The sequence below is a fragment of the Myxine glutinosa genome, chromosome 5 (genome assembly GCF_964187855.1).
Source record: "Myxine glutinosa chromosome 5, kmMyxGlut1.1, whole genome shotgun sequence".
In the NCBI taxonomy this organism is placed as follows: domain Eukaryota; kingdom Metazoa; phylum Chordata; class Myxini; order Myxiniformes; family Myxinidae; genus Myxine; species Myxine glutinosa.
Window position 1 is genome coordinate 207,642,404 of NC_136265.1, and position 16,068 is coordinate 207,658,471.

Consider the following 16,068-nt stretch of genomic DNA (forward strand, 5'->3'; position numbering starts at 1 on the left):
CACCCGCTGCACAAGTGGGAGGGATGGCCCAGATGCAGGTCCTCATGGAGCAATTTATGGCGCAAATGCAGGCGTCCCTCAAACTGCAGAGTAACCAATTGGGGAACCGGATGGATGCTCAGGGTGAGCGATTGGAGGGCCAAATGAGGGTTGATAGTGGGCGAATGGAGGGCCAAATGGGGGTAATGGGAAACCAAATGGGGGTAATGAGGGACGAAGCGAGGGGTACCAGTGAGAAGTTAGACAATAATTTTGAGGGGTTAGACAACGGGATAAAAGAAGTGAAAAATGGGTTAACGGGGGTAGAAAACAGAATGGCCGCTCAAGAGAATCAAATGGAAGGGATGCAAAAGGGGTTAGAGGGGGTAGAAAATAGAATGGCTGCCCAGGAGAATCAGATAGAGGGAGTGAAAAATGGGTTAGAGGGGTTAGAAAACAGTATGGAAGGCAAATTGAGGGACATGAGGGACCAAGCGGAAAGGGAAGTTAAACAAATGGAGCAGCAGATAGAGGGGGTCAGAATGGGGGTAGAAACCAAACTGGATGCTCACAGGGAGGAAATGGAGCAGATGAGGGTGGCATCTGGGCAGGAGATGCAAGTGATGGGAGAGGAGATCAGAAGAGGAGTGAGTGAGGAGGTCGGAGGAGTGCGCGAGGAGGTGAGGCACTGTGAGGAGCACATGGAAAAGGAGGTGAGAAAGGGGACTGTAAAGTTACAAGGGGGCATAGAGGACCTGACGCAGGAGGTGGAGCAGCTGACGGTGGGACAGACGGAGTTAGTGGAGCAGGTTCAAAGGAACACTGCGGTATTAGGAGGTTTAAAGGCGACACAGAAAGAACTAAAAGATGACTTGGTAGCGACGAAGAGGGAATGTCAGATGGTACGTGAGGGACTGACAACGAGGTTGGACGAGGTGATAGAGGTAATGGAGACGAAGGACCGGCAGGTGAGGACGCACATGGAAACGGTCAAGGTAGCCTTGGAGGACGAGCTTGAGGAGACGTACCGGGGAATAAAAGAGGTGAGGCACAAATTAGAAGAAGTGGAAGAAGGGGTGAGCGAAATTAAGAAGCGACGGAGAGGGGATAACAAAGAGATAAAAGAGGAGATAAAAGAATTGGTCCAAAGTCTGTGTTTGGATCGTGATGTGCTCGTTAACCGGATGAGGGATTCGCAGGTGATGGAGGAGAAGCGAAGAGGAAGAGGACCCGGTGTAAGTGGTGACCAATATGGTCGTGCGTATGATGCGCCAGGGGATTTAAGAAGCTTGGGGGTCGAGATAGACCCGGGTGTTCGTGAGAGGCCGTTGGTGAAGTGTGCGACAGGTCTGGTGTGCGAAAGAGGAGGTGTGCGAGAAAGTCCGACTCTGGGGTGTGTGAGGAAAAAGTGTGTACCAAGGAGTGAGTGTGCTGGCGAGAGTGAGTCGGTCGTAGCGCGTGTGCGAGGAAGCACGTGGAAGCGCGGTGTGGTGAGTGTTACAGAGGGTGTGACGGGAGAGTGTGCGCAAGAGTATGCGCGAGAAAGGTGTGTGACGGACAGGTGCATGAGGAAAGAGTGCGCTGTCAGAAGTAAGGAAGAGTGTCCACCTGTGGTGAGTGTTACAGAGGGTGTAACGGGAGAGTGTGCGCGAGAAAGGTGTGTAACGGACAGGGGCATGAGGAAAGAGTGCGCTGTCAAGAGTAAGGGTGAGTGCGTTGTCAAGAGTGGTGGTGAGAGTATTGAGAGTGACAAGGAGAGTGAGTTAGTTGTGACAGGTGAGCGAGGATGTACACCTGGGATGGAAGGATGCACACCTGGAATGGTAGAGCGTGAGTGGGAATGCACGCTGGAATTAGTGGTGAGGCACGTGGTTGGGTGTGCGAATGAGAGCACACCTGTGATTGTCACAGAGGAGGTGACTGAGGAGGGGGCGCGAAGAAGTGTGTTGGTGAGGTGTGCTACCAACGAATGTGTGCCAAAGTGTTCGGTGGTCAGGTGTGTGACCAAGGCTGTGAGTGGAATGAGGTTACCTGGGTGTGTAAGGAAAGGTACGAGGAGCATGGGCACGGCTGGATGTGTGAGCAAGGAACGGGCTGCGGGGTGTAAGCATGCAGGTGAAGCATCGACGTTACACGGGTTAGAGGTTAGAGCGACTTATAGCCGAATCGGGCCCTCGGTGCGTGCCGGGCCTCGCTTTGAACGGCCGCGTCCAGGCTCCACTAGGTGGAGCGGGCAGCTGGATAGGAAGGGTCGTCATGGCGACCACGTTTTGTGGAGACGTGCCGGCAGGTCGAGATCGGGACATTGGATGGCTCCACGCCGAGGGGGTGCGTGGGATCTCGGCCCGGGTAAGCCCCCGTCCCTGTCCCGAATGCCGGACGCATCCAGCCGCAGGCACAAAACAACCAGCATCCATTGCTTGGCTTTACGAAGCCGGGCTTTGGACAGGAATTGGCGCACCGAGAGGCAGTAGTGAGTAGACTGGGTGATGAGGTTAGTGTTTTGGACCCAAAATTAGAGAAGAACAAAATTTGATGATTGGCAAGGGATTGGCAGTAGTGATTGGCAGATGATGGGTAGTGATTGGCAAATTTTTAATTTGTTGGAATTTGATGTGCGAAATTGGTAGTGAGAGACCCCCGATGTGGTGGGATGGCAAATCCACCATCCTTCCCATGGGGGGGCAAAGGAGCAATAGTTTATGGGGTGTATGGCAGTGAAAACTAGCCCGGGTGGGTTAGGTTATATTGATAGGGATCTAGCGAAGATGACATTAGGTGACGATAAGGTTAGGTAGTGACTGATACCTGTAGTGGGGACGCAGGTAGATTAGTGTGGATGATAATGACGTGGGAGCGCAATAGTTTAAAGGGACGACTGGGAAGCGCAAGTTTCAGAAGGGAGTAGTTAGCTGAGATGATGCCGTGTGTGTGAGGATGGAACAGGTGTGATTGCACAGGTGTGCAACTGGACAGGTGTGTGGAGCAGTGTGTGAGTAGTGAGTGTGTGGATCAGCTCGAATGCGCTTGGGGAGAGAAGGGTGCAGGTGGCACCAGGTGTGAGAGCACAGGTGTGCAGGTACAGGTGTGTGGAGAGAGTTGGAGTAAGTGGTACGGAGTGGTGTGCATGGTGCGAAGGTGTGGATGGGGGAAGAGTGGACCCCTTTCACGAGTACCCGGGGCGGGTAGTGTAAGTGTTAGGTAGAGGGTATAGGTAAATTGTGGTTGGATATTGGCATTTGTGGTGCGGTTGCAGAATGGTGTTGTGGATGGGTGCATTAGTGTTGTGGAAATGGCTGGGCGTGTAGCCTGTTAGTGTGTGTAGTTGGTTGGGCACTCCACCACTGTGAGGATGTCGGCCAGGTGAGGCCGCAGGTGGGCTCTGGGAGCCGGTAGTTGTGAGTGGGTGCCTGAGGATCCCGGGTGTGGATCGGGCAGCCCAGTGCCAGAGAGGGCACCGAGTGGGGAGAGCGCCAGAGGGCCTTCCCCAGGTAGTTAGGTTAGGGTAAGGAGCAGGTAAGCTCGGAGGCAACTGCAGTGGTGGATGTGTGCAGGTGGGTAGACCCGCTGGGAGAGGTACACGCCACAGCCCAGAAATTGTGCGAGGGCACCGGGAGATGAATCGGGGGAGTGAGACCCCAAATTGAAAAGCACCACAGTTTGGCCAATGGGAATTGGTTTTTAGAACCCATAGTGTAAGAGGGCCAATGGTTTGGCAGGGAAAGACCCCGGGTAGTGTAAAGTTGTTAAAGTCATTTAGGAAATAGTTAGGATTGATGAACCTGTCGCACCATACGCAGCCACTTACCTGTGGTGATGATGATGACTCCACACCTGTGTTTTCTTTGTTTTGTTGCAGGAGATGAATCGCTGTGTGGATTTGTGAGACGCATCACGACGTGGATGAGACATTGGAGTGATTCCATCTCTCCCTCCCTAGGAGGGACTGATGATGAATTGGTGATGGCAAATTATGATGTTGAGTTGGAGATGGCAAATTTTGATGAGAGTTGAAAATGGCAAATTTGATTGGTTAGGAGGGAGAGAAGACGAATTTGGTATATGGGAGGAACGGGGAAGACAGTAGGGATGTTTGTTGATTTGTAAAGTAGATGTTTATGGGTAGTGTTGTGTTTTGTGGATACAGTAAGGGGTAAGGGAGGGGCCATGTAGGTTACCTGGTGGGGGGGGGGGGGGGGGGCGTACGATAGGAACGTACCTGTCTCACCTGGTTCCCATGTGCCCCCAGTGTGCATCACCTTACATTGCGTGCACTTTTGCGCCCTTACCACCTTACTCACTTGTCTGCTTCTTTTGTCTCCCACCTCCGAGGATCTGGCTTTGGGGTAGAGAGAGAGGAGAGAGAGGTGCTGGCTGCGCAGTTGTGGGCCTGCACTTTCGCTGTTTGCTGCCGGGATCGATACACCATATGGACCGCAATGTTTGTGGCCACCCACAATGGACCGCAGTTCGTTTGCGGCCAAGCACCACCCGGGGATGGACCTATGGGTCAACGTGGCACCTATGCCATACAGGTGAACCACTAATAGTTAACACCACCAAGTGCACCACAAGAAGAGCAAGAGACACCTGCAGGGTTAGGGGTTGTCGAATTTATTTTTATTCCAATGAACAATGGTGACTGCACCGATTGGTGGTGGGGTGGTGCTGTTGATGCTCGGGAAGGGTGCTCTGCACGTTATTAAAGGCCGTCGGCCACAGAGCACTCGTGGGTTGGTGTATCGATGTTGGCAAGCGCGCTCTCTCTATGCATAACATCTGCATGTGTTCCTCCAAAAACAGGTCCTGGATCGTAGTGTAAATAGCAGCGTAGTCTTGTAAATAATGCTCCCTACCGGCTGTATGTTTAGTTTGAGAATTCTTTCCGGATTCGGTTATCCTGTGGGTGTGTTTCTGTGAGGAGAAGGGTGCAACGTCGCAGGGGGACATATTTACTCATTTGTGAATATCTGTAAAACTGTCGCACTCAGGGTAGAGTTAATAGTAGAGGGAACTACATTGCGTGCCACACTAAAGTAGGTAAAAATTTATTGGGTCGGGACGCCCCGAGGGTAGAGAAGGGTGCAATGTTGCGAATATGGAATTTGGCCTCCATATCCGCTTGTAAATATTCCCCTATTTTCTCCAATACTCCCCAACTTTCCCCGATCCCCCATTCCCTAGTCCCATTGCATGTAAATAACAATCAGTAGAGCCGACCTTCCCCTTATTCCCCCATTAAATGTCGTGCCCAGGTCCACCGCACCACACGTAGACAACTTTCGGACATCTTCCTAGTTATTCTTATTCTATGTCAGTTAAGGCCTCGTCTCCATTAATTATGACTCTTCGTTGCACCAGAATGTGATTATATGGCATCAGTAGTGAGTTTAGGACCTTTCCCATACCTCCTTCCATCTTCTTCCCCAACAATTACAACAACAACAGAGGAGATGGCGGCGGAGCGGGGGAGGATGCGTCCTCACACCGGCTCGATTAGCGCCATAGACCATGCGCTCCACGGGGTTACCACGAAGGGGCTCCTTGTCAGCTCCTCATCAAGGGCGGAGCCTGGTAAACCCCCCGCACGCACCCAATGAGAAGCAACGTGCCGATTCCACGAGGCGGAGCTAACGAGCCGAGGGCGTGTCACTCCCCGCCGGATATACGCGGCCCCGCGCCGGATGTGACGAGAGATGCGCACCCAGCTTGGAGAAGGAAAGCCACCTGCGAGCGCTGAGTCAGATGCGCCCCCAGCTTGAGCAGACAAGACGCCATCCGAGCGCTGCGACCTCCCCGCATCTCTGGACCGGACCGAGTCGATTCTGACCTTTGAGCCCAGGTGCACCTGGAGCCATCGCTACCCGCCTGTCCTTTCCATCAACCCCCGTGTGAGTCAGCCTTGTCCCGTTTACCTGTCGTCTGTCCGGGGTTAATATAAGAGTGTGTCTAAGTGCTTGTCTTTCTATGCTGTCCCTCTTGTAGTTGTAATCTAACCTTCCGCCTTAATATAACCTCCTCCGGAGGTCTTGAGAACTGAACCCCTGGTGTCGTATTGTGTTATTGTAATCCAGCCGGGTGTCTTCTTTTTCTTATTGAGCCAGCATAGCGCGACTAGTCAACGTTCGGGCACAATCGGGTAACTTGTGCAGACGTGGTCATACCAATAAACCGCTCGGTAAATAACATCCAAGCCACGTCTGTAACAATATATATACGTATATATATGTATATATACATATATATATATATATATATGTATATATACATATATATTTACATATATATATACATATATATATATACATATATATATACATATATATATACATATATATATACATATATATATACATATATATATATATACACATACACACACACATCTTTTCGTAATAAATGCAAAAATCTGGGACATCATACAAAACTGGGACATCTGGGAACCAAACAAATAATATACAGTATGTTTATAACAGCCCTCACAGCTCCCATAGTTCCCACCACCCCAAACATGATTAATAGTAAATATCATTTAAAACTTATCATGCACATTCATTTCTCTCTGTACTCAGCAGGGCAATGAAGGAGAAATTTCCTCCTCCCAATGGGGTTTATTCATGCTCTATCCACTAAATGCTGAACGTCAGGCAAGGAACTTTGGTATGAGTCTTTGGTGTGGTGCGACTCAGCCGGGGTCAGAAATGAACAACCACCTTCCCTGACTAGAGCGAACACTTTAGCCATAATGTCTGGTTCCAGTGGAGCTAAAGCTAGAACAAGAATTATGATTCAAGCAGACTGCTAACCATTTGTTGCAATAATATTGACCATTTTCTTACTTGCAAAATCGAAGATTTTTTCAGGTATATTGGTTGGCCTTGTGCATTATGCTGTGTGTTTGTCTATCTGTCTGTCAATCACCTACAGGTCACAATTTTATACCGAACTTCACAAAACTTCACCAGATGGTAGAGTTGGTCACAAGGAAGAAGCCTGTTGATTTTGAGGTCAAAGGTCATCTTGAGGTCAAATTTCTAAAATTCATTTTCATCAAATTGAACAGCATTTGTATATTGAGACATTAAATTGGGAAACAAACTATTTTTGAGGTCAAAAGGTGAACTCAAGGTCAAACTTCTAAAAACATCAATTTTCATTATATTATCTTGAAGATGAAATAGCAAGTGCATAGAGCATCGCTGAATTTGGAAAACAACTATTTTTGAGGCCAAAAGGTCAAAGGTCAACTCGAGGTCAAATTTCTAATGTCAATTTTAATCTGAAAAATCATCAGTTTTAATCCGATTGACCTGAGCTTTGATTAAGATCGTCAACTATAATCTTAATGAAATGGGCAATTTTATGTATCCATGGTAACTTTTTATTTTGGGGAGGTGTAGATTTTGCAAGTATCGTGCTCTGCATGACGTCTTCTTGTTTTGTTTATTTTTATTTATTTATTATTATTATTTATGTACTTTCATTGCCTTTCCCTTAGCTTTACCCCACGACTTCCAAGACCTGGAGAAACAATCCATGGAAATCGATTCATTACTGGGTTTGGGGGCAAGGGAGCCAATCAATGTGTACAGGCTTCCCGTCTTGGTGCTACGACTGCAATTTTGGCCAAGGTATGCAGTCAGCAATTTGCATTACAAATGTGCTGCACAGTTTAAGAACTTGAGATTTCGCCTCTGTATCCTTGACCCTGGTGTTGGGCTAGCGGCTAGGGTGCCGGCTTAGGATCCAAGGATCCTGGGTTCGAATCCCGGTCGATCGCTGAATTAACGCCAGGGGGGTTGACTCAGCCTGTCATCCTTCCGTGGTCGGCTAATTGAGTACCAGTTCACTGGTAATTCCCTGTTTGTCGTTAAAGGCGGCAAAAAGGGTTGGCGTCAGGAAGGGCATCCGGCCGTAAAACATTGCTTCAAAAAGGGGACCGAAAAACAACAACAACCACGGTTCCTGAAAAAGGCCAACCCCTGCTTTGCAGGGAAAAATGGCCTCTAAAGGTGGTTATTTATTATATATATATATCCTGAGAAAAGATCCACTGCAATATTTCAAACCTGCCTTCTAGGCAAACTAGGTATTTTATACGCAATTCTTTTTTTTTTCTTTTTTTTTTCTTTTTGCAAACTAGTGCAATTTTATGTCTCAAAATATATGATTTTCAATTGCGCTCACAAAGCAAAAAGCGGTATTAAGCATTCAGTTACGTACGTGTGCCGTGTGCTGTACGAGTCTGCATTTTACAAATTCATTTTTTCGGCAAACGTTAGTCCTATTGACATGAAAATTTCACGATAGGAGGACCTCCTCCTGCAGAATATTTTAATGATTATTATGACGTCATAGCTCACGTGGTACAGGCGCCATCTTGGAAAAACCTCGCACTTCTATCTCTGAAACCACTAATTGGAAAAAAAAATTGAGACCTGGCTCATTGTCAAGTTCTCCCCATGGGGAATAAGATATGTTAATGATGTCATCAGTGCCTTCGTTATGACGTCATAATCAGACAAGTACAACACTTATCCTATCATTATTAAAAAAAATTCAGCAACTGTTGGTCTGATGGACGCAACATTTTCACCATAGGAGCATTTCCTCCCTTAGAATATTTTAATAATAATCATGATGTCATAGGTCATGTGGTACAGGCGCCATCTTGGAAAAACCCAAAAATGTTGCACCTCTATCTCCAAAACCGCTGCATGGAAAAAATTGAACCATGGCTCATTGTAAAGAACTCAATATGGGGAATAGGTGTTAACGATGACGTCATTGGTGCCATAATGATGTCATAATTCGACATAGAGGGGTCGATGTATGGTTGAACCCCCCAAAAATTTATTCAAAAGGTTTTTCAATGGATTCTGGTACTATTGGGCATGCTAAATAACATACTAAAAATCTAGTAACATCTGACTTCCGGAAAGGGGTCATTTTCAAGATGGCGTCCAAGATGGCCGCCGGGAGCTTAAAATGGCCATATCTCAATTATTATTCAACCTAGAAAGGTGGTTTTGGTGTCTAACCCTGGGTTTTAGGGCCCAAGGAATCCAATTGAATCAATAAAATTACCATCAGTTAATTATTTATTGATAATTAACTGTCCTCACAAATTTTATTGAGATATTGATGAAAATTACCATCAGTTAATTATTTATTGATAATTTTAATTGATAATTAAAATTGATAATGACAAGTCCAAGATGGCATCCCAAGGTGACATCCTGATCCACTAAAATGGCTCTGTCGAATAGTAGTCAACCTAGAGAGATATTTTCAGTGTGTATACCTAGGTTTAAGGCATCCAGGAAATCATCAAAATTACTTAAATAAGCACAAAGTAATCAGATAATCCAGTAAGCCAGGTTTACCAGCCCATTAGGCATTTGTTGTCTTATACAGTTAGTCGCTATTCATCGTCGTCCTCCGACTCACCAGCTAATGAACCAAGTGTGTGTTTCAGATTGGAGATAAGAGTGTAATGTGTCTACACCACTGCCACCTGTGACTCCAGTCCACAGTATTCAGTGATCATTACAGACAAAGGTTTGTACAAAGCTGGGTGCTAGGTCCAAGACAAGTCAATTGTGGCTGAATTACCAAAGCATGGTAAAAGTTGCTATGTCACTGATAAAGGCAGATCGAACAGGTTCTTGGCTGATGCACCTACGTGCCGTTTCTGACTGCATTCCGATATTCGCCGCAGCTGGGCATTACAGTTACCTGAAATCAGCATACGTCTATGTCCAAGAGATGGGTCAGCTTGATATCAACCACCCAGACATATTCAGAAAATTCGAAAAGGGTTTTCATGTTATCCATCGCAGCAGCCAGTTATGGGCAGGCCTCAGTTCAGATCTTGTCATTGAGCAGATGTTGATGAGGTCGTTGAAGACCACTGGAGGTCTGACACGCGGAAGCGGAATGTCTGAAGAGCAGAGAGCCCTTTGGACCATGTCAAGCCCCATAACATCAGAGTACAATATCGCAATGCAGGAGTTCACAAACCTGTCATACACGACATCTGAACAGCACAAGGATTTGACGGAGTCAAGGATGAAAAGGGACGCTGCTGACCTGGAGGAGATCAGTTCAAAACTTGTGCTCACCTTGTGCTCACCTAGGATGCTCACCTTTCTCGCCAGACTCTTCATTAAGGAACATTGTCACTGGTGTTGTGGCTCAGGAAGGTGTGAATGTGCATGAATATGAATATGAGTCTGTTGAATGCAAAATCATGCACAAAATGATTGGACAGTATGCATTCACATTCTCATTCAGTAGAAAGGATAAAGCCAGAACCCTTGGACAAACATCAGCTATAAAGGTCGCTCCTGATCGAACCATTGATTCTGCACTTCTTTTTCAACGTTTCCTGGTAGTCTCCCAAACTGGAGAGCTATCATTGCAGGAGGTTATGAGTTATGAGCTCAGTCCTTTCCCTCCTGCCCTCTTTGAAGCCAGAAACGTCTTCCGAAAGGCTGATAAGCCACAACTAGCTCACGCGATCTGTGATCATGCAAGTGATGCCATCCTAGATTCTGTACCAGAAACGGAGATCCACGTCCTTGATGGAGGTTCACTCCTTCACAGAATACCATGGAAGAGTGGAGAAAGCTATGGTGAAATAGCGCAGTCGTATGCTGACTTCACCATCCAGCATTATGGTTCAGCTACGACCATTGTCTTTGATGGCTATGAGGAAGGGCCGTCCATTAAAGACAACACGCATCAGAGAAGAGGACACAATATTCATCCCATTGTCAGCTTCACTGCTGAGACAAAGTTCTCAGGCAAGAAGGAGGAGGTCCTGTCAAGAGATATCAATAAACAGAGACTGATCGGGATGATAAGTGATGAACTGAGAGAAAGGTATTGCACTGTGGTCAATGCACCTGGAGATGCTGACGTAGATATAGTAAAGGCTGCAGTGGAGGCATCTCTTCTACACACCACTACACTGATTGGAGAAGATACTGATCTCCTTGTCTTACTCCTTTACTATGCGCAGGGAGACAGTAAGAGCCTTTATTTCAGATCAGACAAGTCCAAAGCTAATGGCAGTTTTAAAGTGTATGACATCAACCGTCTAAAATAAATCCTCGGACATGACGTGTTCTCAGTTGATATTCATCCATGCCATGACTGGTTGTGACACGACTTCTCGGATTTTTGGTGTTGGCAAAAAGACTGCTTTCCAGAAGCTTGTAAAAGGAGACCCTGTCCTTCAGTCTTGTGCCAACACATTCACCATCCCAAACCAGACCACAGAGGTGATCGATGACTTTGGATGCCGAGTAATGGCTATCCTCTTTGGTGGCAAGTGCAAAGATTCCCTTGCAACAATGCGATATAACACCTTCAGCAAGAAGGTTGTCTCTGCTTCGTCTTTTGTAACACCCGAACGTCTGCCCCCAACTGAATCTGCTACCAAACTTCACTGTCGTAGAGCGTACTACCAGATCATGGTGTGGATGGGAAAAGAAGAGGGTATGGATGCCATGAAATGGGGGTGGAGCCTGCAGGATAATCAGTTTGTCCCACTTATGTCAAGAATGAACGCTGCTCCAGACAGTCTCTTGAAGGTCATTCATTGTAACTGCTCCACTGCCTGCAAGACACTCCGCTGCTCTTGTAAACGATATGGACTACCATGTACTACTGCCTGTGGACCGTGCCAACTTGAAGAATGTGACAATCCACATAAGTTTCTTCCAGAGGAGTTGGAGGATGACGATGAATAGCGACTAACTGTATAAGACAACAAATGCCTAATGGGCTGGTAAACCTGGCTTACTGGATTACCTGATTACTTTGTGCTTATTTAAGTAATTTTGATGATTTCCTGGGTGCCTTAAACCTAGGTATACACACTGAAAAAATCTCTCTAGGTTGACTACTATTCGACAGAGCCATTTTAGTGGATCAGGATGTCACCTTGGGATGCCATCTTGGACTTGTCAATAAATAATTAACTGATGGTAATTTTATTGATTCAATTGGATTCCTTGGGCCCTAAAACCTAGGGTTAGACACCAAAACCACCTTTCTGGGTTGAATAATAATTGAGATATGGCCATTTTAAGCTCCCGGCGGCCATCTTGGACGCCATCTTGAAAATGACCCCTTTCCGGAAGTCAGATGTTACTAGATTTTTAGTATGTTATTTAGCATGCCCAATGGTACCAGAATCCATTAAAAAAGCTTTTGTATCAATTTTTTTGTGGTTAGGTGAGTTTTTTTTCGTATATTGACCCTACTAACAGGGACAACGCTTAGTCTGATCAGTTTGAAATGTATTGAGCGTGATCCATGTAACAATTATATTAGAGAATACAAATTTATGATGTCATCGGTCACGTGGTCTGGCAGCCATATCGGATCAAAAAATGTTTTTTTGTTAAAAAACAAGAGTTGGCTCACAACAAGTTGACTGCGCAGGGTAAGTATTCTATAAATACCATCTAGTTGAGATAATGTAGTTAAATAAAACAGCTGCTTCATTCTCCACATTCCAAGGTTCAATTCACCTTTGAGAGGTTGCAATTCATGTTGTTCTTATTCCGTGTTTTGTTTTTACTGGATCACCAGGTTGGGCAAGATAATTTTGGTGAAAGCTACATCAAGAATTTAAAAGAAAACAATGTCAATACAGGTGAGATCACCTTTGGAAAAATATATCATTTAAAAATCCTTGCTTTTGTCCCCCCTCCTTCTTTTATGGCTGCCTGAAAGACTCTTGGTGGCAGAAACTCAAATTCATTCCTTTTTGGTAATTCTGGAGGTGTATGGATCTGAATCGGTGGCATAATGGTTTGAGCGTCTACTCTGAGTCTGGGAGTCGGTGGTTCAAACTCCAGCTGAGTAGTATCAAAAAATAATAATGTGCTGCTTCCTTGGTTAACACGCAGCATTTATCAGGAGAGAGCATGGACAAAACGACGCTGGGAAGGCAATGACAAACCACCCAGTGTAATCCTTGCCAATAAACTGCTTCAGCAGCACCACTGTGCTTTAAAGAGTACTAGGGCATGCCCGTACTATATATAAGCTAGGACGTGCCCGTACGTGGGTGCCCGTTCCTTGCCAAAAAAAAAAAAAAAAAAAATTTGTGTAGGGGTGTGTGTGTGTAAACATCCTAGGGCGTGCCCGTACGTGGGTGCAAAAAAACATGCGTGCAAACAACAACAACAAAAAAAAACTTTGAAACCACGTGGCAGTAACGACCACAGAACCCCCCCCCCCTCTATTTACATGAATGGTTTGGTCCATTCGCAACGACCACAGAACCCCCCCCCCTCTATTTACATGAAATGGTTTGGTCCAAAGCGAACGGCTTGCGGTGTTTGGTAAAGAAATCGCCATAGCTCGGTAACTACTTGTCCGATTAATTTCAAACCTTGAAAAGGCACATCCTCGGGTCCCCAGCAATATACCTGGCAAGTTTCAAGTATATCGGACCGGTAGTTGTCGAGAAACAGCGGTCACAGACAAACATACACACATACACACATACAAACACACATACACACAGAGATTAATGGAATTATAGATAGATGGCATAGGTTTTTTGGAAATAGGCATGAAGCTGATTGTGAGCATGAATATTGCACTGATTGTGAGAACCCAAAGTTAAAACCCTATGTCCTACAAATTAATCTACACGTCCTACAAAATAATCTACACGTCCTACAAAATAATCTACATGTCCAGTTCTATGTCCATCATAACAGGCCAAATGGACGATAAGGCTGCAATATTAGTTGCAAATACGTATATTATAGTTGTGCGTGTGTATGTATAATGTGTATATATATATATATATATATATATATATATATATATATATATATATATATATATTAGGGTGGTCCTCAAATGTACGCCAAAAAATAAAATTGGACTTTTTTCAAGTGCTTGTTGCTAAAGTTGTTCCTTATTGTGAAAAAATGAAATGTGCCAAAGATGGTTTCCATACGACTTTATTTACTACTGTCACACATGGGTTGAAAATTACAATGTTTCAGTATCGACACACAAAATTGTTTTAAATAAACTAACACTCAGATGTAATCCCAAATCAGTAAGAATGTATGACAATCATCATAAACACAGAGTAAGAGTCCTCCAGACCATTGATTCCTCATTAATAAGTTCTGTGGTAAATTATTTCCTCCTTATCATCTTTGCGTCGGGGAACTGATGGCGATGCCACTCAACAACTTGCAACAGGTACTGGCGCTGCTGTTCATCCTTTGTCAAGACTTGATTGTAGTCCTGTATTAATGCTACACCACGTTCTGCAAAGTCGTTGACAGTGGCAATACCGCGCAAGACTTGCTGTGATGACTGAAATGATGGGTCATCGGCCCACTCACCAGGGTCCTTTTCTAGGAAGTCAGTATTGACTTTGAATGCAGTAAAAATTCGCAGTGAGGCAGAAGTAACAAAATCTGCAACAGTCTTGGCAGCGATGGCTTCTTTTGCTGTAAGATCCACATGTACCCGTGGTTGAGGATTCTCTTGGCATTCTTCTTTAAGAGCAGCTACTATCATTCGCTTGACATCAAGCTCAACACTATCGTCAAACAGAGCAAGTCCTGCCAGTTCTTCGCTGAGGTACCACAAGTGATTGGAAAGCTTTTTGCTGGTGGCTTTGGCAATCACTGAATCAGGATAGAAAATGAGTGCTTTTAAGAGAGCTAGGTCTCCAGCGGGAGCACCAATGGCAGATGGAGCGCTGAACCAGGCTTTGGTATACACTGCTCCAACAAATGCTGTAAAACGCTTTATGCCAGCGATTTCTTTGGGGTCAGTCGAAACTGATCACGGAACAAGTAGATCTTGATTCCATAAATCACACGGGCCATCCATCTTGCCCGATGCATGGATCCTGGCTGCATGAACCTGAATCCTCTCGGAGGACGCTCACCAAACAGAATAATAGTCAACTCAAGAAGTTCACAGTAGTCATCTCGTAGTTGGCCCGATTCCAGTTTCTGGATGCAGAATGAAATGACATCTTCTTTGCAACTTAAAAATACACCTGAAACTACAGAGTCCAGGTCATCAGGCATCATTGGCTTAAACTTGCTTTGGTCAATGGAATTCCAGTTTGACTGGAAACGCTTGAAGACGGCTATCTCAGGTCCTTTTGATGGATCAAGAAATGGTTTGAATGCTGCCATTGCTGCCTCTACCACTAGTTCCAGAATGTGATGCCGGCATGCAAAATGTAATAGTGGTCGTCCAAGCTTTTGCTGCAAAATAGTGCATGCACCAAGTGCTGAACCAGTGTTGCTGGCTGTCGTGTCAAAGCTCATACCTGCCACCATGTCTTGCAAATGCCATTCTTCGAGGCATTGCATAACAGCAGCAGCTGCTGCTAGTCCAGTTCCTGCTGGCAGCTTTGGCACACCCAGAAGCTTTCCAGTTCCTTGTGGGCCACTGACAATGACAGGAAGGCGATCAACTTTTTTAGTCCCATCGTCTGGAAGGAGCTTGCCATCCCAATGAACCACCAGACTTGTGTTTGGAGCATAGGATGCCTGAATGTCACCTGCAATTGTCTTCCGTTGGATCCGCCTGGATTTTCTGATCGATGTGTGGTTGATGGCCAACTCTGAAGGGTCGTGTCCCAGAGCAGAGGCTGCTCTGACAAGATGTGAACAGCTGATCGATCGCTAACCTTGGTGCAGTCGAGAGCTGCTGTTAGGTCCGGTGTAACAATGCTACTTGCACGCTTTCGGCTCTGCCTCTTTGAAGCAGATAGAACAGCAGAGTCGTCATGATCACTGGCTTCAGCACTGCTGTCTGTTTATGATGCTAGCTCAAGAGTCTCCTCTCGGGCTGCTTGCTTCTCTTTTTCATGCTGCTCTCTTTCAGTCAACACCTTGTCGCGTTGATGTGTCCGCTCCTCTTTTCCTGCTAGCACCTTGTCAACACCAACCATAAAGCCCGGTCGACCTGGCTCCCGTTGTGCCTTAAGGAATTCACGGTCCTCTGGTATTTTGATCAGATCAAGGACATCAACATGAGCAATGTCAAATAAGTCACGTAGACCGGTTTGAAACT

The 16,068-nt window shown here is 45.8% G+C and overlaps 1 protein-coding gene across 1 annotated transcript in view; it reads left to right on the forward strand.

Moving 5' to 3' along the window:
- RBKS (ribokinase) overlaps positions 1-16,068 on the forward strand; it is a 79,356-nt gene that overhangs the window by 26,275 nt on the left and 37,013 nt on the right. The window contains exons 2-3 of the mRNA XM_068114997.2: positions 7,478-7,610; positions 12,586-12,649. Of these exons, the coding sequence (XP_067971098.2) occupies positions 7,478-7,610; positions 12,586-12,649 (197 nt within the window). The remainder of the gene's footprint in view (positions 1-7,477; positions 7,611-12,585; positions 12,650-16,068) is intronic.